This window comes from Eptatretus burgeri, chromosome 3, assembly GCF_056783735.1.
Source record: "Eptatretus burgeri isolate ZD-2024b chromosome 3, Ebu_testis_v1, whole genome shotgun sequence".
Taxonomy (NCBI): Eukaryota; Metazoa; Chordata; class Myxini; order Myxiniformes; family Myxinidae; genus Eptatretus; species Eptatretus burgeri.
The window spans coordinates 55,797,842-55,821,736 of NC_140963.1; the positions used below are offsets into that span (position 1 = coordinate 55,797,842).

A 23,895-nucleotide genomic window follows, 5' to 3' on the forward strand; every position below is an offset into this window, starting at 1 on the left:
AGGACCCTCAGATCCATAGCACGCCACCCTAACCATTAAGCCAACACCCAGGCATAATGGTAAAGAATCACAATTAAAATTAAATAATTCTCGCATCCAGATCTGGATCTTCACCAAAGTCGAATTAATTCGTCCTTGCGACACACCCAACCTGTACACTAAGTTTCGTCCGAATCTGTACACAACTTTTTGAGATATCATGCTATATATCGGTTTAACCCCATCTCTCAATGGTGAAGAATCACATAAAAAAATAATCAGATCCGGATCTTCATCACAATTGAATTAATTCTTCCTTGTCACACACCCAAAATGTCCATCAAGTTTCATCCGAATCAGTCCACAACCTTTTGAGATACCGTGCTATATATTAGTTCATCCTGATCTCTCAATGGTGAAGAATCACGTAAAAAAATTCTAGTATTCGGATCTGGATCCGAATCTTCACCAAAATCTAATCAGTTCGACCTTGTCACACACCTAACCTGCCCACCAGATTTCATCCGGATCCGTCCACAACGTTTTGAGAGATCCTGCACACAATCAAACAAACAGACAAACAAACAGACAGACAGAAAGGGGGTGAAAACATAAACTACTTCACTTTCGGTGGCATAGGTAATAAGTAAATGGAGAACAATGATAAATGTTTATTTTAATAAATTACTGCACGGAAATGCATACTGCACTCATCAAAAATATTGGTGTGTAATGCATGTCGATGCCTGAGAGGTTCGGGTGACGATTGGAGAGATTACTGAGACAGTGAGGCAGAGCTAGCTGCCTTTTCTTCTGATATCTGGCTGGTTTCATGCATGGCTGGCAAGTTTCCTTTTCTTATTTAAGGAGTTGATGGGGTTTCCTGATGTTTGAAGAAGGGAAGAAGAGTGGTGGTCTGGACAGCATTCTTCTTCTTCTTCTTCTTCTTCTTCTTCTTCTTCTTCTTCTTCTTCTTCTTCTTCTTCTTCTTCTTCTTCCTCTTCTTCTTCCTCTTGCGGTATACTGTAGCTACTTATCGCAATTCCACTCATTATGAAGGGTTTTGGGAAAGTTTGGCAAAATATATTCTCAATGAAGGTTGACAATCACTCAATAACGGAGCACGTGCGACTGGAACTGAACCCGGCACCAGAACCGGTGAATTTTAGAGGAACTGAAGCCGAAACTGTATCTGCCAAAAAAAATTGAATTCAACATTGGCACCAGTAAGACAGACAGACAGACATAGAGATAAAGATAGAGATAGAGATGGAGATAGAATTCTGGATCAGGATCATATAAGAAATGTCATTAACAAACAAAACCAAGACAAGACATGATAACATAGCCAACAAAACAGTTATTGTACCTTCATGCTCAAAACAGTATGCAACATAAGCATCAACATGTGCCGATTCTGTTGTCTGGTCCTGGAGCCACAAAATCGAAAGTTTTTCCATCTCAGCGATCACTGCACTCTTTTTCATGGTAATTACCCTCAACTTCTTCGGTACAGATCCCTTGATGTGTGTGAGAATTCTCGCCTTGTGCTCGAGGATCGTCCCGATCGTAGACTGGTTAAGTAAAAGGAAAGCCAACGTCCGATTTGAGAAGAAGTTTCCCCTCTCTCTCTCAGACCGTTTTCTCATGTCTCATTTCATTTTCAACGTAAGGGTCTTAAGTCTTTTCGATGCCGAGCATCACTTGCTCGTACTAATGATGTTTTACACTTCTCTGACATTTTGAGGGTCACAAAAATGTGAGCATAGAGGTTGTGGCACAGTCAATTTCTGGGGAGAAGTTAAAATTATTTTTTTCGTCCCCATGAAAAAGCATTGCATGAAAATGATGATTGTGCTCACCAAAAACTGATGTAAGTTCTTAAAAAGCATTAATGTGAAAAAGTGTTGGTCGAATCGGCGTACAAAGAGGACTCCCTGTGTATATATTGTGACGATTTTGGAAATGTATCCTGGGGAGAGCATCAGAGCATACATGTACACGTAGGAGTCTCGATAATGAGTTATTTCATTAGTTTATGTCGAAGGTAGATCTTTGCCCCTTGTCAAAGGGTTTGGGGGGGGGGGACATGCATTGAGGTTGGTATATGTATCCCCAGTGTGGTCTCCACCCCCCCCCAACCTTTGCTACGTTCAATCTTTCTACTCAGTCCATAATCGGTCCTTTCCAATCGGTCCTTTTCAAACCACGCCCAGCCGAAGCCGTTTTAAGAACCAAAATGCAAATACGTTCGTAGCGGGGAGCTGTTGCTGCCCTTTGGATGGTTGGCGAGACACCAGGGACTGCTGTTCAATGATACTCCAGAGACGGCATGCGAGGAGTATTCGCGTAAGTTGTGGACACCCTGTTGTTGATGCAAAAAGGGCACCGCGAGTGCGTCGGACTGCCTGTTCGAGGTTGTATGCCAGAGTGCGGGTGAGACCCGGAGCACAGGAACGAGTCATGCAAGGGCTGGAGGCTTGTGGCCCATGACTTAGGAGCGGGGTGCAGTTCCCGAGGTGTCACACAGCTCCATAAACACATGCTTCCGACACTCCATAGCTCATCTTTCCCATCCTAACCACCCCCCCTCCCCAATCAATATTTGGCCTGACGTAACCCCACATGGTTGCGTATGTACAGAGAGATAAGTCTGATTTTCTGTGTCTTTTGCCTTTTGCTTGAAAATCCTTGTTCGATGACTGCTTGCTTGTGTGTGGGTGTAAATAAATAGTTGTTACATTTTCCAATCTGCTTGGTTGTACTTTCTTCCATTGATCTGAGAAAGTGTGTACATAATAGATAGATGGGAAGTTTTCGTCCCCCCGAATTGGCTCAACCCTGCCTGGTGTAATTGCTTTTGCTGGCATCTGCGGTTGCTAAATAACCCGTCGGGCAGCAGAGTTATCCGCGACACCATCACCCATGGGGCCGGGAGTTCGGGAAGAATCCGAGTGCTTCCCCTCGTGGTAATCCCCGAACCCTGAGTCCGTAACATTTGACATCAGGAGTGGGACCTTTCAAACCCCCTGACTCCGTAACATTGGAAGTTAGGAGTGTGCAAATTCAAAATTGTGACAGAGCATGATCAGTGCATGCCTAGTATTGGCTTAATGGTTAGGGTGGAGGGCTTGGGATCCTTGGGTCCTGAGTTCAAATCCCACTCAGCTTTTGAAAGAATACCAGGTGGGGTTAACTCGGCCTACCATCCTTCCGAGGTTGGCAAAATGAGTGCCAGCATGCTGGTATACTGTGTCGGAGTGACAACCCATCCAGGATTGTGCCCAATAGCCAAGGAGACTGCTAAAGTAGCACCAATGCTCTGCACAGAGTATGGTCCCAATCTCCTCCTCCTCTTATGCCTTGAGGGAGAGAGAGAAACATAGACAGAGACAGAGACAGAGACAGAGAGAGAGATAAAAGTGAAACCATGGCGCAGCAGAAATGGAGAAAATATTTATGTTTGTGATATGATGTGTATTTGTGAAGGTTCCACTCGGTCAGGTGCAAATTCCAAATGTGCTATGAAAGGCATATAGCCCATTCAATTGGCTGGAGAATATATAAAAATGGGTTATGGCTGAGCTGACCAGCTGGACCAAGTGACATCCACTGGTGTACGTGGAAAATTGGATTGGATTTTTGATTGGTTCCGTTGAAATTTTCGTTAAGGTAGGCCAGCTTGTTTTACTTTTGTTTTGGTGCCATCTTCTCTCCCCACCCTTTGGACACCCATAGAAGTCAGGTCAGGCCAGATTAGATCTGTGACTTGCTATAGGTATCATGTAAACCTGTACTAACCTGTTCCATGGTGGGGAAGTCGGTGACTAAACTGTCTCCCCCACCAGGTTTTTGGTGAGGAGGGTGTTTGGATATGGACACCCAGCAGGATTAAAAACAAAACCTGTCAAAGGGCGGAGGAGCTCCTTGTGAGCCAATGGCCATCCATATCGAGTGCCCAACTGTGTCTGCGGACGTCCTCCTGCAGTTGGGTTACTTCTTATTAGGAGGTTGGTGGCAGGATTTGCACTCCGGCCACCGTAAAACGCTTCATTCCGCAAAACAGAAAAACGCAAAGAAATCTGAAAACCCACTCCGTGGGAGTACCTCCTGTGCAGCTTCCCTTCGCAGGGCAGCTCACCGGATGACGGGATTGGGGCAAAGCCTTCGGGACCCCCAATCTTTGACGATAGAAGGGAAACCACGGGGTAACATTCCCGGGTCAGATTGCGGGAGAGTGTGTCGGAGTGGTGCTGAGGTGTCGTCCACCAGACGGCGGTCTCCTTGGGTTGACTTGAGGCGGTCCCTTCGGGTGGGTGCCTGGAATGTCCTATCCCTAAGAGAGGATGATCACCTGTCTCTGTTATCATCTGAGCTAAGCGTTTGGACATCGGTATTACAGCACTCTCTGAGGTTCGGAGAACGGATTGCGGCGAGATCATGGTGGGTGGTTACACCTACTATTGGTCTGGTTGCTCTGATGGTTACCATACCCAAGGAGTTGCTGTAGCTGTGTCCAATAAGCTGACCCCAATGATAATTGAGGTAACATCGGTCAACGAGCGAATTATGAGAATAAGGATTCGTCACTCCTTAGGTGTCATTTCCCTGGTCTCTGCTTATGCTCTGACTGAGGCGAGTGACCTCACCGTGAAGGATGCATTCTACGCCACGCTCAAGTCTGTGGTTGATCAGTGCCCCAGACGAGATACACTTCTAGTCTTGGGGGATTTCAATGCATCGACTGGAACTGAAAGGGATGGTTATGAGACATGTGTTGGTCCCCATGGGTCAGGAACTATGAACCAGACTAGCACAAAGTTCCTTGACTTTGCAAGAAGTCATGGACTTAGGGTGGCTGGTTCATGGTTTCAGCGCCCACAAGCTCATCGCTGGACTTGGTATTCCAACGCTGGCAGTGTGGCAAAGGAGATTGACCATGTCCTGATTGACGGTCGTTGGAGGATGATCCAGAACTGCAGGGTCTACCGGAGTGCTCAGTTCCTCAATACTGACCACAGGCTTGTTGTAGCAACTCTGAAGTTGCTTCTTAAATCAAGGAGAGTGGTACCATCCCAGCCAAGGCTGGATGTTGGCAAGCTCAAGGATGAGAGGGTAGCTGAGAAGTTTGCGAACAGGCTGAGTGCAGATTTGGGGGGTCTGGGTGCTTTGGGAGGTCCTGAAGAGTTGTGGAGTGCCTTCAAAACCACCGTCCTTGATGTTGCCGGTGGATGTCTTGGAACTCACCGCAGGGCAAAGAAGAATTTTGTCTCTCAAGGGACACTGGATACCATTGACCAGAGTCGCAGGGCCAGGCTGAATGGCAGAGCTGAGCTGTTCAGGGAGCTGAGGCATCAAACTGTATGTGTGCTAGGGGTGGACAAGGAGGCCAATGTGCGAGGAATATGTGAGGGGGTAGAGCATCACCTGTGGTCAAGGGATTCTCGTCCTGCTTACAGGGGAATTCATGCATTGCGTTCATCCAAGCCCATCCCTCGGTGTACTGCAGTTAGAGCAGAGGGTGGTAGGCTCTTGACAGAGGAGTTCGAAGTGAAGGTCTGCTGGGCCAGTTACTTTGAGCGGTTGTACCAGGCTGATCCACCAGCTGTCGAGTTGGACGTCAGGGATGTTACAATCCCTGTTGCTGACCCTCCAATCAACTGTGGTCCACCCTTGCTTGTGGAAACACAGGCTGCGGTAAACCAGTTGAAATGGGGTAAAGCTCCAGGGATCTGTGGCATCCATGCTGAACTTCTCAAGGCTGGTGGAAATGCTGCACTCGTGTCGTTGCATGCAGTTCTGTGCTCTGCTTGGAACACATGCATCATCCCACTGACTGGAAGAGGGGCCTTGTTGTCCCTCTCTGGAAAGGGAAGGGTGATCGCCAAGACTGCAACAACTACCGAGGGGTGACGCTGCTCTCAGTGCCGAGAAAGGTCTTTGCTCGGATAATTCTTGATAGGGTTCGCCACCATCTGCTTGAGCAGCAGCGTCCAGAGCAGTCAGGCTTTACACCAAAGAGGTCAACGATCGACCGTATCCTTGTTCTTCGGTTCCTCACCGAACGCAGGCGAGAGTTTCGGCAGGGACTGCTTGCAGCCTATGTTGATCTCTGTAAAGCATTCGATTCGGTGAATCGGGATGCCCTCTGAAGGATCCTTGGTCTTCGTGGGGTGCCACCAAATCTGATCGATCTGATGTCTGAACACTACTCTGGTACTGAGTGCTGTGAGATGTGGTGGTACCATCTCTGACTCATTTCCAGTTATTACTAGAGTTCGTCAGGGGTGTGTGCTGGCCCCCACACTTTTCAGCACTTGTATGGACTGGATTCTAGGGAGGATGTTGGGGAGATCAATCTGCAGTGCATCATTTGGGAATGTCAAGATCTCTGACCTTGATTCCGCAGATGATGCAGTCATCTTTTCGGAGACTTTAGATATCCTTTTGGGGGCCCTCGAGGTGCTGAATGAGGAGTCAGAGCCACTGGGATTACGGGTTTCCTGGGTCAAAACTAAGATCCAGGCTTTCAATGACATCTTGGATGCCGCTGTCCTGTATGTGACTGTTTGTGGTGAGGATGTTGAGGTCGTGGAGAGATTCACTTACCTTGGCAGTGATATTTATGTCTCTGCCGGCTGTGAGTCAGAGGTCAATAGACATCTGGGTCGGGCCTAGGGAGTCATGGATTCATTGGCTAATGGGGTGTGGCGCTGCCAATACCTGTGCGGGAGGACGAAAGTCCGAGGCTTCAGGTCCTTGGTGCTTCCAGTGTTGCTCTATGGATGCGAGACTTGGACTCTGACCAAGGATTTGAGATGGAGACTTAATTCCTTTGGTACCAGGTCTCTTCGGAGAATCCTTGGCTATCGCTGGTCAGACTTTGTGTCCAACGAGCGGTTGCTGAGAGAGACTCAAATGAGATTTGTTACCTGCATAGTCTGTGAGCGTCAGCTGCGGCTGTATGGACATGTGGCTCATTTTCCTGACGGTGATCCTGCTCACCAGATTCTCTCAGCGAGGGTGTCTCGTGAGTGGAGGAGGCCAATGGGCTGACCACGTGCCTCGTGGTTGCAGCAGGTTGATCGGCATCTCAAGGAGATGGGTATGGGCCAGGCATCTGCCTGGGGGATGGCCAGACAGAGGCCCCTGGAGTACCGGCAGAAAGTGGACGCAGTGACGCGCTGCTCTGGCGCATGCTCCCATACCTGACCTTTGGACACCATTTCGATCAAAGGGGGGAGGAAGAAAATTATCAATGAAGAAATTTTGTATCTTAGATTTTTGCATATAATGATGGAATTTTCTCGCAACAAAGGGAGTAGAGCATTAAGAAGGATAGATAAGGTGGTTGTGGCTCACCTCCCACAACCCCCTCTATGTACATTAGTGGATAATATAATTTGTTATGCAATTGTCTCCATTCTCCACACCAGCCCTTTGTCCCAGCGACCTACACCACCAGCTTTGTGTCTGCTTAAAATCCTTGTCTGTTCTCATTTGTAGAGCGAGTCTGGTAATCGGTGCCATTAAGGGGTTAGGCTATATTTCTGCTTGTACATAAGTTTGCGTATCCCTCATCCCTACAAATGTCTGTCGACCGCTTGAGTCGTTCTGTATTATCCATTGTGTCTCGTCTACCCTTATCTCTGTATTCTCTTTTTATAAATCCCATTTTAATGATAAACGTATTCCTGCCTTTTCCCCTTCTTGTGTGTTTCACGGCCGGGTTCGACTTTGTTTGGGTGAACGTTGGCACGTTGGAATTAACTGAACACAGTAAATTTAATCATCGGTTTGGTCCCTAGTATACTCACCCGCCCCCCGGCTCAGTCTGTCCACGTTAATAGCCCATCTGACATGACAACGAGGTCAAAGATAAGCATGCTCCATTTGAACTACCCAGTCGCCTGTTCCACAGACATATTACATTAATTTTGGAAGAACCTGTGCAATCATTACACTAATTACAAATCCAAAGCAAAATATACCATGGTGCATTATCAAACTTACATTACTACTTAATGTACATTGTGTAATTAATAGACAGAACAGCCAATCGACTTATTATGAGTGGTCTTTTCAGTGTTTAATCAGATTGAATCCCACCCCAAATAACTCAGAAGTAAAAGAAGAGCATCAAGCTGTCTTGGTCTTCATAGTGTTACACAGAGTGCAAAACAATGTAAAATATGAACACTAAATTTCACTTTTTTGACACTGCTGTACAGACAGAGTTATATCATGGATCATTTGGAATACTTTTATGCAAAAATCGTTTTCAAGACTGACATAAAGTACATCATACCTGGCAGATACCACTGATGCACATATCAAGGGATCCTGGGTAGCAGCGTGTGCCATCCAGAACCTTTGGCGCTAGCTCAACAATGATGCCTGAACCACGTGCCCGGCAGCGAAGAGAGCAGGGTGACGTGGGGTCATCATGAACGGACAGCCACTCATGTAGGCCGCCGCCATGCTGCATATCATTATGTGCTGAACACTGCTGCGCTCGAAAGTCTCCGGAGTCAGATGAGCAGTCCTGCAGAGGCCAGTGAGGTTACATAAGTGGCTATCTACTTATTACGTAAGCCAAGCATGACCGAATTTCACTGCCTCCCAAACATGTCCTTTACAAAATTTCTTGCCTGCCGATCTATTTTGCTCTTCTGCCTTTTCCAATGTCATTTTTATTCTCTCGACACTTATCGCACATTTCTCTATCAGATATCATCCTTCCCTTTCTCAATTATAATTTTCTGAATTTAACATCTCCCAACCTTATCTGTTTACTCATAATACAGTTAGCCCCTACCATCTCTGGTCTTACAAAGACAACTCCAAATCAGTGAGTAAGACTATTTCTAAAGGAAAAAAACCCCCTCTGATTTGTAAAGAATTTAATTACACAACTGTACCTGACTGCAAGGATGTCAATAACAAATTTAAAAAGAAAGATGAAATAAATATATAAAAAATTCAGTGTTCAAGAAAGTTTCATGGGAAGATATTTCATCCCACTAGCAAGCAATTGCAAAGATGTTCTACAAACCTGCTTTCAGTGGACAGATGAATCTGTGGGACAGGAAGTCATTTCCATCACATCTTGCATTACTTACAATAGAACCAGGATTGAATGGACTTAATTACACTTATACACCTTATGTTATTAAGCCTGGTGCTGGTTTAGCGGCTGGGGCAGCTGCCTTAGGATCCTCGGGTCCTGAGTTTGAGCCCCGTTGGCTGCTGAAGTAACACCAGGTGGGCTTGACTCAGCCTGTCATCCTTCCGAGGTCAGCAAAATGAGTACCAGTGTACTTGGTAGAGGGGCACAGTCCTGCTTCCAAGAAATGATAGCTACCCAGCAGCCAAGCTGCCATACGCAAGAACAGAAAAGAACCTCATGTTATTATACATGTATCGTGATGTGATGAAGTCAAGCATATTTGGTCTTGTAGCTGACAACAAACATTAAACTATACATGTGGTTCTTTGCCATTCTTCTTCAATGAAATTTCTGATGAATACAAGTATGCAGGATCGTGGACCATTGAGGTATTCGTTGTGCAAGGTGGAAGAATCCACGCTCATGTGCTCCGTCTCCTTTGCATGCAGCACAAGGCTGTGGGTAGCATCATTTCTGGGGGTGCAGCTGCGCTGCTGATGCAATGCCCCTATTACCAGTACACTAGTACTCATTTTGCCAACCTCAGAAGGATGACAGGCTGAGTCAACCCCACCTGGTGTTAATTCAACGACAGACAAGGGCTCAAACTCAGGACCCTAAGATCCAAAGTCAGGCACCCTAACCGCAAAACCAACACCAAGTTTCGCTCATGTGCTTAATATGCAGGTCAAGGTGCTCTTGAAACCAATTGATGGACGAACTTCTCCCGAAAATTGTGTTTCCCTTAAATCAGTGACGAGTTTTTCATTTTCCAGGTCTGGCAGGATATCCATTTGTTATGGGGTGATTAATGTGGTATTTTACTAATAACAACTCTATATCATAACTCACAGCACAAGTGAGGCTCAATTACAGAGCAACGTTGCTACTTTTGTGCCGTTTGTTGTGGCTCATTTATATCACAAATTCATTCAAACAATTACATTTAATAATATGGATTTTCAATGTTCACCTGGTTCTGTTTGAGTGGACCCTAAATACTCCTGACGAAATTGTTATGGATACATCAGCATGAAGTTTCGGCTTGGTGCCATTTCGATAAGAGGCGATGGACCATCACAAATGGCACATTTTTTGAATCCTGGATATGAGGTGCTGGTGTGGGCTTGACTTTGGGTTGATCGAACAGTTAATTCACACACATGGAAAGGTCATAACAAAGCTTTGTCAATCAACGAAGAAGTTGATTCCTGTCCAGTTGTGTGTCCACATCTTCTCGACTTGAGAGGGCCGAGTGAATATTCCTGGTTATGCATTTGAAGTGGAGTGGGGCGTTAATCAAGTTTTGCTTCATGATAGGGTGGACGGATTTTAGTCAGAAATTATTCTTTTACTTCATCCTTTCTCGAGAGTTAAAGTTTTCCAGTGGCTAACAACCATATGCAACAATTATTTGTGGAGCGCCACCATGTACAGAAGTAGCAAAAGGTTGGTTGACCAAAATGGGCGTCTTTAGTCTGACAAGTAATCTTGTTTCACACACTGCTGACTGTCTTGGTCAAAAACGTTGCATTGCCCTTCATTGTCTCAACTGTATTCTGCTCTCAAAGTCTGTGTTTGGATTCTTTTTGTAAATTATGACATGCCCTTTATCCCTGTTTGAGTTATCCTGCATATGTAATGCCCAATGTTGACCTAGTAATCTATTACAAAGCAACTACAACCACTACTACAACTACTACCACCAATTAACAGCCTCAATTATTCCCAATTTCTTGTGGGGTCAGCCGGACAATGGTTTTGGGTCAAGTCTTCCAGGAACCGGCTGTCCAGACCGGACGTTTGACTGAAGTTAATTTTGACAAGAATTTGTAATTTGTCGATGGTGCTGGTGATACCTACTCTTTACAAAAGACGCTGTGGGATCTTTAAAGTCCAACACCGACAAGTGCATGGACAGATGGGACCTATGCCTTATATTAACCCCCCATCCGATGACAGACATTGAACCATCACACTGTATACAAAACACCAGGGTGACAGTATATAGCTGGGTTGAGATTCAAACCCATGTTAGACAACTCAGAGGAAAGTGTGCATACCTCTCAGCTATCCTGCCAATCCAATCTATTAAAAAGTGTTAAAGCATAATTCACTATTTAACATCTTCATGGAGATAAATATTACGTGTGAATGGACTACCATTTCCTCTCTCAGACATCTGGAGGGAGGTTTTGCATGATCTGGCATCAGTTGATTAGGTATGGAGGACTGCAGTTTACATTTGCAAGGAATTTTACAGGTAAGGGGTTTATTTGCAGCTGATCATTTTTTTTTTATTGCAGCTGATAAAAAGCTGTTAATTATTGCTATCTGAATGAATGAGTCATATCTAAACTTGTGCAATTTTTCCCCTTTACATGCTCTTTTACTTATAAAGTACTATTATGTGGAAGGGTGGGGCAGGGGGATCCACAGGTAGACTATGGTAAGTGTAGCACTGTTTGTGTGTTTCAAGTAGGTTAGATTGCCATGTATCAGGGACCTGTCAGAGTAAGACATATTGTTACACGTAACGTTGAGGAGACAGCGTATGTAATTTATAGACATTACCCTGACTATAAATATTATATCCTGACTATAAATGTAGTACATTTATAGTCAGGGTAATATGGTATGTGTAAACATCTCTTATTTGCGGGCGGGACCAGGTGAGGACTTCTGGCCACAAAAAGGTACATAGGAAAGTGCTACGTGCTTTAAAACGACCGATCACGATCTGTCTGGCCAGTGTATGCAAGCCATGGTGGCGTAGTGTGCTGTGGAACCCCAGAAGAGTTGATGGACTTTCATTTTTATTAGGGCCGCTGTGTGGGTAGGATGGCCCGGAGGATGGACCTCCCTCAAGAAGCGGTCAGTCAATCATGGAGCCTGTGGCAGGAAAAGGCGGTCCTGGATTACGACAGGCGGGCCAGGGGACTGGACTCGGAGAAGAGGCTCTGGATAAAGTACAGAGAGTCACAAGGGCTGGTTCTGGACACATAGATAGAGTTAGAGTGCAACTTTTGGGACAAAGAAGATCGCTCTCTTTTCTTTGGCGCTCGTTTCTTGCTTTCCTCGAGGACTTTTTACATCACTGCCTCTACTCATCATTGGCTCTCTGAAACATGGATGCTGTTCCCGAGCTACACCATCGCCCCGTACACTCAGCATCACGCAAAGAGAAGTCCTCGCCTGCAACTCTATTGTTTGTGGTGCCTCGTGCGGGTCAGGAATTATTTATTTATTTATATTCTTCATTATACATAAGTTTGCGTGCTCCCTCATCTTTATCTGTGTCCGTTGACTGCTTGGTCCATATTGTTTATGATAGCGGCTCGTTGATACCCTCTTCCCTGTACTTTTTATTATACAGTAAACCTCATTGTAATTACTAGTACGTGCCCATTAAAAAAAAAAAAATATATATATATATATATGTATATATATATTTATTGAAGCCGCGACCAAGAAACAACCACACAGGCCGTTCCATCGCTCTCGCGTGCCCGTACGTGCGTGGCCTGGAAGTTCGCATATCGCAGTCATGATTATTCGCAATTTAGTTTTAATGGCCAATCATTCAATTTGCGCCAACGTATTTTGTCTTTTCGCAATGTCATCGCAAGGAAAAACACAAAGAGAAGACAAGAGAAAAAATATTTACTTCCTGCTTTGGAGCATACCAGCTCACTCTGATGTTACCGAAATGTATGCACCGTCTAATATGAAAACGATCATAACTTGGGGCATTGTGTTTATCTATAAATGCGCATAAGTAATCGAGAAATTATTAGAATACACGAAGTCATCACTGTCCGGAAGTCCGTACGTTGTAACCCGTAATGGGGAACGCGGCTGAGGTTCCCTTCCCCATCGGCCACGCCCACGCAGCAACGTGTCTTGTCATTGGTTGGTAAATAAATGGCCATAACTTGGGAAGCACTTGTCCGATTAATATCAAATCTTGAAAAGGCACATTCTCAGGTCCCCAGCAATATATCTGGCAAGTTTCAACTAGATCAGAAGAGTGGTTGTCGAGAAACAGCGCTCACAGACAGACACACACACACACACACACACACACACACACACACACACACACACACACACACACACACACACACACACACACACACACACACACACACACACACACACATTGCTGGAATTGTAGATAGATAAGAAGCATCTTCCTGCCTGTTGCCTCTCACGCGGGTTCCGTAGCCAGGTTCGGTTATTATTGGATGGTTCTTGGGGAACAGTAACTGAAAGCTAAAATAACTGAACACAGTACACTTTAGTAGTGGAGAACATAGTACCGTTTCAGAAATCCGCGGTGGCATTCATAAGACCTCTGGCGTAGAAGCAAACACGTTCGTGAGCCTCTGATGCGATAGTACATTTTCTGTGTTGCTTGCCATTCAGCTCATTGTATGCAATGTGTACAGAATAACAATTGTATTATGTTTTTCTTGTACTTATCTCAAACATGCCATGGTCATCTTACAGTGGAAATGCTTCTGTAAACCATTTTATATCCCATTTACTACTGTCATTGTGTTTTACACTCCTTTTGTCATACTTTATGCCTTGCATTTTTGTATAACTTAGTGTATAACTTTGGAACAAGTACACTTGAACATAAAGAAAAGTTCAATGAGTAAGGAGTCTTAAAGATGACCAATGGGTTTTTGAAGATGACGAATGCAAATTTTTCTGTCACACCATCTATTCTGATTCTGATGTACTGTACTCTGTTGCGGAACATCTATGCCGCCAAATAAGTTTATTGGCAAGGATTATACTGGGTGGTTTGCTATTGCTTTCCCAGCAGAAGTTATGGCAGGAAATTGGAATTTGGCCATGGTGCCAGGAATAGCTCACCGACTCTTCACGAAGGATGACATGGGATTTTTAACATCCACCAACTAATGCCGGCAGACAGGACATCCATTTAATGAGCATCCAAGGGACGGCACACATGGTGATGAATCACCTTGCCTGTGAAACAATGGGATAAGAGTTTACAGCTGGGCCGAGATTCGAGCTCAGGCTAGACAGCTTTGAGGTGAGTGTGCGCACCTCTCGGCCATCCTCTCTGCGCGTGCGGTGACACCAGTGTACTTTTCCATGAATAATAAGGACATTCATAGATAATTTATTAACACATGGTATGTTTATGGGAGATTTAAACCAAGGTTTCCAAGCATGGGACAAAATGATCCCCATGAGTAAGTGGTTCAAATGAGAACACCAACAGGCCAACCTACATCTTCCTGTAATATAGCAAGCAACAACATCAGCAAATTTAGTCATCATAATCAGTGGTTTGAGATGCATTTCACTGTGCATGAAATACCCTTAAAGTTTGACTTTTTAAAGTTACATTTGATTGACATTACTTAAGGAGCAGTTTATTTGATTATACAAAAGTGGTTTAACCATATGTCTGGATTAAATAACAAATCCAAGAATATAATAAATGTTTGTCCCAACGAATATTATTGAACATTGTTGGACGTGTTGAAAGCCAAAGAGACATGCGAGCAATGGAGGCAGATAAAGATTAAATCCCAACCTTGCTCACGTACTGGCTCCGACATCCATCGAGAGCTGAAGGAGAAACATGACAGGCAAGAGAAAAACAGTCCAGTGGAAATGCAGTGCATGGCTGTGTGGTGTATAATCTGCAGTTTGGATCTTGTGCATGCAGAGAAAATGCTTTGTTGACAGAAATATTGACAGTGGACCAGCCTTTATCCATTTATACTTTGTATGTACATATTCAATCCCCAAATCCCACCTGGGGTCGTTTGACTTTGGCATGTCGAACCAATTGTATACAAACTCTGGAAAGATTTAGTTCATTCATCCACCACATGTACATACTTATATATTTATAACTTAATTAAAAATTGTTGTCCATTTGCTATTATATATGTATGAACCGATGATATATATATATGTATATGTATATATATATATATATATATATATATATATATATATATATATATGTATATATATATATATATATATATATATATATATATATATATATATATATATATATATATATATATATATATATATATATATATATATATATATATATATATATATATATATATATACACACACACACACACACACACACACACACACACACACACACACACACACACACACACACACACACACACACACACACACACACACACACACACACACACACACAGAAGAGCCAAAACATTATGACCACCTGACTAATATGCTGTTGGTCCTCCGTGTGCCGCCAAAACAGCGCTGACCCGCCGAGGCATGGACTCTACAAGACCCCTGAAGGTGTCCTGTGGTATCTGGCACCAAAACATGAGCTGCAGATACTTCAAGTCCTATAAGTTGCGAGGTGGAGCCGCCGTGGATCGGACTTGTCGGTCCAGCACATCCCACAGATGCTCAATCGGATTGAGATCTGGAGAATTTGGAGGCCAGGGCAACACCGTGAACACTTCATCATGTTCGTCAAACCATTCCCGAACAATGTGTGCAGTGCGGCAGGGTGCATTATCCTGCTGAAAGAGGCCACTGCCATCAGGGAATACCATTGCCATGAAGGGGTGTACCTCGTATGCAACGATGTTTAGGCAGGGGACACGTGTCAAATTGACGTCCACATGAATGGCCGGACCCAGGGTTTCCAAGCAGAACATTGCCCAGAGCATCACACTCCCTCCACCGGCGTGTCATCTTCCCACAGTGCATCCTGGTGCCATCACTTCCCCAGGTAAACGGCGCACATGCACACGGCCACCCACGTCATCTAAAAGAAAACGGGACTCATCGGACCAGGCGACCTTCTTCCACTGCTCCAAGGTCCAATTCCGACGCGGGCGTGCCTATTGTAGGCGCTTTCCATGGAGGACAGGGGTCATCATGGGCACTCTGACCGGTCTGTGGCTACGCAGCCCCATATGCAGCAGGGTGCGATGCACTGTGGATTTTGTGACACATTCTTCCCATGACCACCATTAAAATTTTCTGTGACTTTTGCCACAGTAGACCTTGTCGGTTCGGACCAGACGGGATAGCCTTCATTGCCCTCGCACATCGATGAGCATTGGGCGCCAAACACCCTGTCGCTGGTTTGTGATTTGTCCCTCCTCGGACCACTGACAGGGAGCACCCCACAAGCCTTGCCGTTTCAGAGATGCTCTGATCCAGTCATTTGGCCATAACAATTTGGCCCTTGTCAAAGTCGCTCAGGTCTTTACTCCTGCCCATTTCTCCTGCATCCAACACGTCAACTTCAAGAACTGACTGTTCACTTGCTGCCTAATATATCCCACCCCTTGACAGATGCCATTGTAACAAGATATTCAATGTTATTCACTTCACCTGTCAGTGGTCATAATGTTTTGGCTCATCAGTGTATATATGTATGTGTATGTATATAAATATATATATATATATATATATATATATATATATATATATATATGTAATATACATATATGTGCGTCTGTGTGTGTGTGTAAGTATTGTTGCGAATTCGCGCCCGCCGGCGTGCGATCGGCCGCTCGACTGGAATGGCACCCGCCTCGCCCACCGGAACGGACAATTCAGTCATGACTCTCTCGGAACAACGCCGGGAGCTAGTCACGGGTGGGGGTTTAACCTCACCACAATCGTGCCAATTAACCACCCACACAGGATAGGGTTGCTCGCCAAATTCGATCTACCCAAGTACCTGCGCGAATGGTCGACCGGGCGATCGTACCCGCCACAGGCCGACTCCAGACACGAACCGCTTAAGCGGTCCGTTCCGTGCTACAGTGATAACCGAGCGGTGTTATCGTCGGTCTTGACGGTTCCGATTAATTACCAGGATATTGAACCCACTACGAACCCCTCACCTGATGCAAGATGGAGGGTCAATAAAAAAGGAAAAGAGACGAAGCAGAGCGGGAACAGTTCAACAAGCAAGCATTTTTATTCACATACACACACAGACAAGCACGTATCCACAACCATACAGTCAAAATGCACAGAAAAAGCAAAGGAAGAGTTAAAACCGAATATGCGTTCACACGGCAACACTTAAACAGTTCTACTTGACGGACGGCGCCAACACACATTTACACAAAAGCAAAGGAAAAAGAAAGGAAGTCGCGACTTCCCTGTTTGTGGCTGGTGAGTCCCTCTCCCATGACCGTCAGTGTGGTCGCGCCTGGCCCCGACCTCTCTCGCGGCTGGCAAACCCTCTCCGGCACTCCGGGTCCGGACGCGCAGGTCCACCTCACAACTGGCGCTGCCGCGTCTCCCGTCTGTGCCTTTGTGACAGGGCCGCTAGCCAAGCCGCGGGCGCAGGACCTCTTCCCTCGACAAGACAAGCAGACCGGAAGCCTCGAAAACCAGACTCTCGAACCAACTCGACCAACCGAAGACCAACCCTCGACCAACAACTCTCTTCAAGGTCCGTCCTGTCCGCCTTTTGTAGCGTGGGGCTCCGCCCCGTTTTCGGTTCCACCTTCCTTCGAGCTTCTTGGAGAAGCCTCTCGAAGGGGGACATGCCGTCTCGCTCTCCCTCCACCCCGCCCCGTGCGGGGGCCGGGGGAGTCAGTCTTGGCTCGGAGCCAGGGAATTATTCCCCCAAAAAGAGGCCCCCACCTTTTCTCACCTTTGACCCCCGGCTCGGATCGCACCTCCCCCACACAGAGCGCGGAGAACTCAAACGGGAGAAACAGGCGGGAAAAGCCCACCGAGCATCGTTGTAGGTTTTTGTTTGTTCCTCCGCGGAGATCGTAACCGCACGGGGCCTGTTGAATGGCGAGTGGCGAAGATGTGGTAGCGTAGATGGTGGAGGTGGCATGGTTGTAGTGTGGTTGGCGCTGTGGTGGGGATGGTGTGGTTGTTGAGATGCTGTTTGTTTGAAATAAAAGATAGAGAAAGAAAAACGACTAACTCAAAGCGTCGCAGCACGGATGGATCACATAAATTCCCTCTATACAACGGGTTTGGGCTAACTACACATGTACCGATGGAGATATCTCACCTGAGGGCCCGTTATGGTGTAATGCGAATTTCCACAGCCGTAACACTACCCCCTCGCCTTTTTACAGACTCGTCCCGAGTTGTCAAATTCTCGTGTGCCATCATGTGTAGTTCTCCCCTAGTACGTTTTACCTACGGATCCCTGAGTGCGATATTCAGTGTATTCATGTCCCCAAAATAAATAACCTGAGGGCTGAGTAACATACTAAACAAACACAATCACTCGGACGACTTAAATAAAATTGCCGGCACGAAGACAGACATGCTGGGGGCGCACTCATATTTACAGTACATCACACCTTAACCTTACAAATTTTACACTAAACCATGGCCCAGGATCTATGGACTCTGCAGGAAGAAAAACAAAAGACAAAAGAAAAACGGTGGATTGGCCGCCACTGCAGGCCCGTGTTGCAGCTGCCAACAGGACAGTTCTTGCAACTTGAACGCCGATCCTGGCGCACATGGCAATGAACAAGGGGGGGGGGAATCAAAACAGAATGGGGCAAAATGGACGAGGGCAGTACGCATGGATGGCAAGGTGATCAGGCAAACACAGCCCGCAGAACAAGGCCGCTGCAGGCAAACACAGCCGACAGATGAACTGGGCGGCACAGGCCTTGCAGTAAAAACAGCCGGCAGACGATCGACCGGCACAGGCCTTGAAGCAAAAACAGCCAGCCGATGAAGTTGGCCAGCCCTTGCTTTTCAGTGGAGATTGGTGGAGGGAGTGCGGTGGTGCTGGCCACTCAGAAGGCGGGCTCGGACCTGCCTACTGTCTCCCTCCCAACCTATCGCCTTTGCCTGTCACTGTCCATACCCACTCCCTTAATTTGTACAAACCCAATTTAGCCCCAATTAATTTTTTTGTTGTTGTTTTTTTTTTTTACTCTTCCCCACTATAAATTGTCCCCTAACCCCCTGTACTGTCCTTGTTCGGCTAACCTATCATCCCCGAGCCTGCTCCCACCCCTACGTTCCCTTCCCGGAGGGGAATAAGGGAGAGCTAGCGTCCTGGGCCGAGGCCCAACTCAAGCCTCAGGATGGCCTCCTGGGAGTTCAGCGATCTACCCAAAGTGGGTCCAGCGGCCCACAACGAGAGCGAAGGGAAGGATGGTGCAGAGGGGTGCACTTCCTAATATACCCTATCCATTGACCTTTAAACTACCCCAGGGCTTTCAACAAGCGCCCTCGCTTAAGCTATTGGTTCTAAAAACCCAGATTCCCGTCACCTGTGTCGGTGTCCTCACAATTTCGGGCCTCGCCCCCCCCCCCCAATTTTCTCTCCGTGCCCTCACACGGTCTCATGGCTGGGACGCGTGGCTCCCTTGGCAGGCACTACCCTCTGCCGATTTTCGAACGATGGCACCCCCGGGCACTACACTGCCTCCGAGCTTACCAGCTCCCTAAACACCGGGGAGTGCCCTCCCTGGTGACTCCCTTGAAACGCTCACGTGGCAGGCTGGCGCCCCGGGCCCCTTCCCTGGGTGCCCGTGCCCAATGCACTGCCGACGCGGCTAACGGCGCCCCGGGCCCCCGCATCATGCGGGTGCACCTGTGCCCACTACGCTATCCCGGCCCCCCATGGGCCGTTGGCCTACAGCGGCCGACGAGCCTGGTGCCCGGGGTACCCACTCAGCGATACTCACCTTTCGCAGCCACGCTCCCAGCCCATCAACAGGGTTCCTGCACCCCTCCAAATAGGTTTCGAGCCTACACTCCCACCAACAGCAAAACGACCTCCATTTTGTCAATTTCACTAACCCCCTTACTCACTCTACACTGACCCTGAGGTCCCTTGGGCGGGAGTCACTCCTCCCCCCAATCACTCATCGCACCATGCATTCCACATTCGCTCCATTCACACAGACCCGCTGGCCTCACTCACTCAACATGTCTCCACACAACTCACCAACTCTTCAACACACACACTGCTGAACTCTGCCATCCTGCTGACTAAATCCCCTAACTAACTCGCGCTCCCACGTCATCCCTTACACTACAGCACGTTCCATTTAACACTACGTAGCTAAGCTACGTCCCCACTACACATCCAAAGTCTGTCTTTGTCCTCAAATCCAAAAATTATTTTCCCAACCTAAATCTCACTACAATCCCTCTAACTAATCCATTCCACGCGCCCCATGAGGACTTACCCTTGCCCCATGAAGCCGGTCGAGCTATCACTAACCCTTCCCCCTAACTAGTTATCCTCTGCCCAAGCAGGGGGGGCTTCCACCCCTTGCCCGGGAATCCTTTTCACCCGAAAGCGAGGCTTGGTTTTGTTCTCCATTTTTTTTTTATATATGCGCAGCACCAGCGCGGAAACTCGCAACCTGCGCACCAGCACGGCAATTCGCAGCCGCGCTCCTTTGGCGTGACGTCATGGCAGCTGTTCGCGTCCCTCGTCCCTCTTGGATGGCACCATCCGGCAGAGATTCACCCTCTTGCAGGATTCCAACCACACACGCAGCCATGACGTCACCCGGCGCATAAAAAAAACACAAGCCTCGCGTCTCGAGGGGTTCCCCACGCGAACACATGTGCTCTGCCCGTTGGAGCTTAACACAAGCTCGCATGGAGAACCCATCCGGTCCAAATTCGAAATCCTGCCTTAACTTTGTCCGTCCGCGGGATCGGCAAATCCACCGCGTGCATTTCTGGACCGGGTTTCACTCCCGCAAGCGAGCACGCGGCGGCCTCGTGCGTAGCACAGCACGGACCTCGCGCTCGCTGCTGGGCAAACCCGGCGCGGTCCCCAATACATCTACGGCCGCTACCCGGCTTTTGTCCCTCTGTCGCCGTTGTCGTCTCCATTCCATCCACGCACACCTCCTGCGTGTCACGAGACTAACACACCTCACCATTACACTCACTCTTGGAGATGCGGCTGCGTGCTCCCGCATGCCCACCGTCATCTCCCTCACATACCGCGACCTCACACACGCTGTCCCTCTCACACACCGTGTGCTGGGAGGCACGCGCTTCGGCACACTCGTGACCACACCACTCACACAGGGGGGCGCACTCACACCTTGCACCACACACACTGGGACAACCACACTGGGGATTCGTGTCCCCACAAGGAGTTCCGGGGCCTCGATACCCCCCAAGCTTGGCGTGCACCTGTCCACAGCACTCGTCCTCTCGAACTCGCTAAGCACGACCGAACTCACCTGGTCATGATCAGCTTCAAGGGAGCATCCTCCCTCCCCTCGTTCCTGGAGGAGGCCATCCAGCTGCTCGCACCGGGTCACGACACATTCCCCAAGCTCTCCCTCATCGTCCTTCAATAACTGTGTGTGTGTGTGTGTGTGTGTGTGTGTGTGTGTGTGTGTGTGTGTGTGTGTGTGTGTGTGTGTGCGCGCGCGCGCGCGCGCTCGTCCCCAACCCCATCCTTATCGTGCAGTCTCTTCTCAATTTTTTCTGTTTCTTTCTGGATCCTTTTTCCTTCCCATCTGAGTTGTTCTTCCTCTCTGAGCCCCATTAGCTGTTCGTTCTCCCTCCGGAGCTCCTCAATCTCCGTTGACTCCAATCTTGCTCCCCGTTTTAGTTGTTCAATTTCACACTCGTATAGTTGTTGTTTTCTTTCCCACTGTTTCTCCTGCTCTTCATTTTCCAATCTCATCGTTTTTCAATTGGCTCATTTCCTTCCTGGGTTTCATTCGCTGTTCTCTCACTACTCTTGTTTCCTCTCCTGTCCTTCCTTCTCCAGTTTCATGGTTTGCTTCATTTGGTTAATCTCCTTTTTGCGTTTCATTTGCTGCTCTCATTACTCTTCCTTGTTTCCTCTCCTGTCCTTCCTTCTCCAGTTTCATGGTTTTCTTCATTTGGTTAATTTCCCTTTTGTGTTTCATTCGCTGTTCTTTGTCTATCTCCTTGCACTCCAGCCTTGCCGTTTCTTTCAATTGGTCAACCTCGGCTTCATGTTCCTTTTGTTTCCTATCCCATTGTTCCTCTCGCTCTTCCTTCTCCAATCTCGTTGTCTCCTTCAATCGCCTGATTTCTCCTTCCTGCTTCAATCCTTGCTCCTTCACTTTCTCCTCGTACTCCAACATATTTTTTTCCTTTTGTTGTTCAGTTTCAAATTCATACTCTTTCAGTTTTCTATTCCACTGTCTTTCTTGTTCCTCATTCTGCAATCTCGTTATTTCCTTCCATTTCCTAATTTCCTTCTCCTGTCTCATTCGTTCTTCCTTCATTACTCTTTCTTGCATCTCATTCTGCAATCTCGTCATTTCTTTCAACTGACTGATTTCTTTCTCCTGTCTCATTCGTTCTTCCTTCATTACTCTTTCTTGTTCCTCATTGTTTAGTCTGGTCTTCGCTTCCAACTGTTCGATCTGAACAGTGTGGTTCCTTAACGTTTCATTCTCCGTTCTCGTTCTTTCTTCACTCAACATCTTCAGTTCGTTTTGTAATCCCGTCTCTTTGTTTTGCTATTTCTGTAACTCAGAAGCTTTCTTTTCTAATTCTTTTCTCATCTCCGCACACTCCGACCTTGCTTTGGCTTCCAATTGTTCGATCTGTACAGTACAGTGTGTTTCCACAACGTTTCATTTTCCCTCCTCTTCCTTTCCTCCTTTAACACTCTCAGTTCGTTTTGTAATCCCCTCCCTTTGTCTTGGTGTTCACGTAACTCAGAATTTTTTTCCATTTTTCCTTCCTCTCTTCATCCCTTTTCCCCCTCATCTCATCATACTCCAACTTTGCTTCTTCTTTCAATTGTTTCTGATATTCCTGTTCTCTTTTTACCTTCTCTTCCAAGCTTTTTCTGTCCCGAATGCCTCCTTCCACCTCTCGCTCGAGTTGCTTTATTTTCAAATCGTGTTCCTTTTGTTTATTTTCGAGCTCAGTTTTCCATTCTTCCTCCAATTGTTTCCGAAGCCCGCCGATGTCCGGCGTCGACGCGCTTGACCTCGCCCGCCATGCCCACGTGGTTTGAAACGGAGCGCTCGCCTCGTGTCGCGCCATTCGCAGCGCCATAAATAGCCGCTCGCTCCGTACCGCGCTGAGGTGCGATCGCACCGCCATAATGCGACCCAGTTTGCCGGCAAAGTCTGTGCTCAGTAAATGGGGTTGAGCTTACCCACGGATTGTAATTACAAGTACCGTCCTGGGCCATGGATCCTACATTTCTACACATATACATTTCTAATACCCCTGGCACCCGCTCGCCTTGAGACTCCATCTTGTTTCTCGTAACGGATTAAATTTAGCTCACTCGTAATTTGGAGGGAACGGGGGGGGGGGGGTCGCCTCGCACACCCCTGCTCCGTTCCCCGTGAATTTAGCTTGGAGGCGGGGCGGATTCAAATCCCACTCCCGGACACCAGTGTTGCGAATTCGCGCCCGCCGGCATGCGATCGGCCGCTCGACTCGAATGGCGGCCGCCTCGCCCACCGGAACAGACAATTCAGTCGTGACCCTCTCGGAACAATGCCGGGAGCTAGTCACGGGTGGGGGTTTAACCTCACCACGATCGTGCCAATTGCCCACCCGCGCATGATAGGGTTGCTCGCCAAATTCGATCTACCTTAGTACCTGCGCGAATGGTCGACCGGGCGATCGGACCACGCCACAGGCTGACTCCGGACACGAACCGCTTAAGCGATGCGTTCCGTGCTACAGTGATAACCGAGCGGTGTTATCGTCAGTCTTGACGGTTCCGATTAATTACCGGGATATTG

At 47.3% G+C, this 23,895-nt stretch overlaps 1 protein-coding gene and 1 long non-coding RNA gene across 17 annotated transcripts in view; one reads left to right on the forward strand and one right to left on the reverse strand.

The window, feature by feature from the left end:
• Positions 1–23,895, reverse strand: part of LOC147029952 (ADAMTS-like protein 1) — a 545,848-nt gene that overhangs the window by 189,164 nt on the left and 332,789 nt on the right. For all 16 annotated transcript variants that reach the window (XM_085873493.1, XM_085873499.1, XM_085873494.1 and 13 more), the window contains one exon: positions 8,288–8,524. In XM_085873493.1, the coding sequence (XP_085729619.1) occupies positions 8,288–8,524 (237 nt within the window). The remainder of the gene's footprint in view (positions 1–8,287; positions 8,525–23,895) is intronic.
• LOC147029953 (uncharacterized) overlaps positions 8,431–23,895 on the forward strand; it is a 26,941-nt gene continuing 11,476 nt past the window's right edge. Inside the window, exons 1-2 of the long non-coding RNA XR_015056148.1 lie at positions 8,431–8,569; positions 11,327–11,411. This is a non-coding gene — a long non-coding RNA (uncharacterized LOC147029953). The remainder of the gene's footprint in view (positions 8,570–11,326; positions 11,412–23,895) is intronic.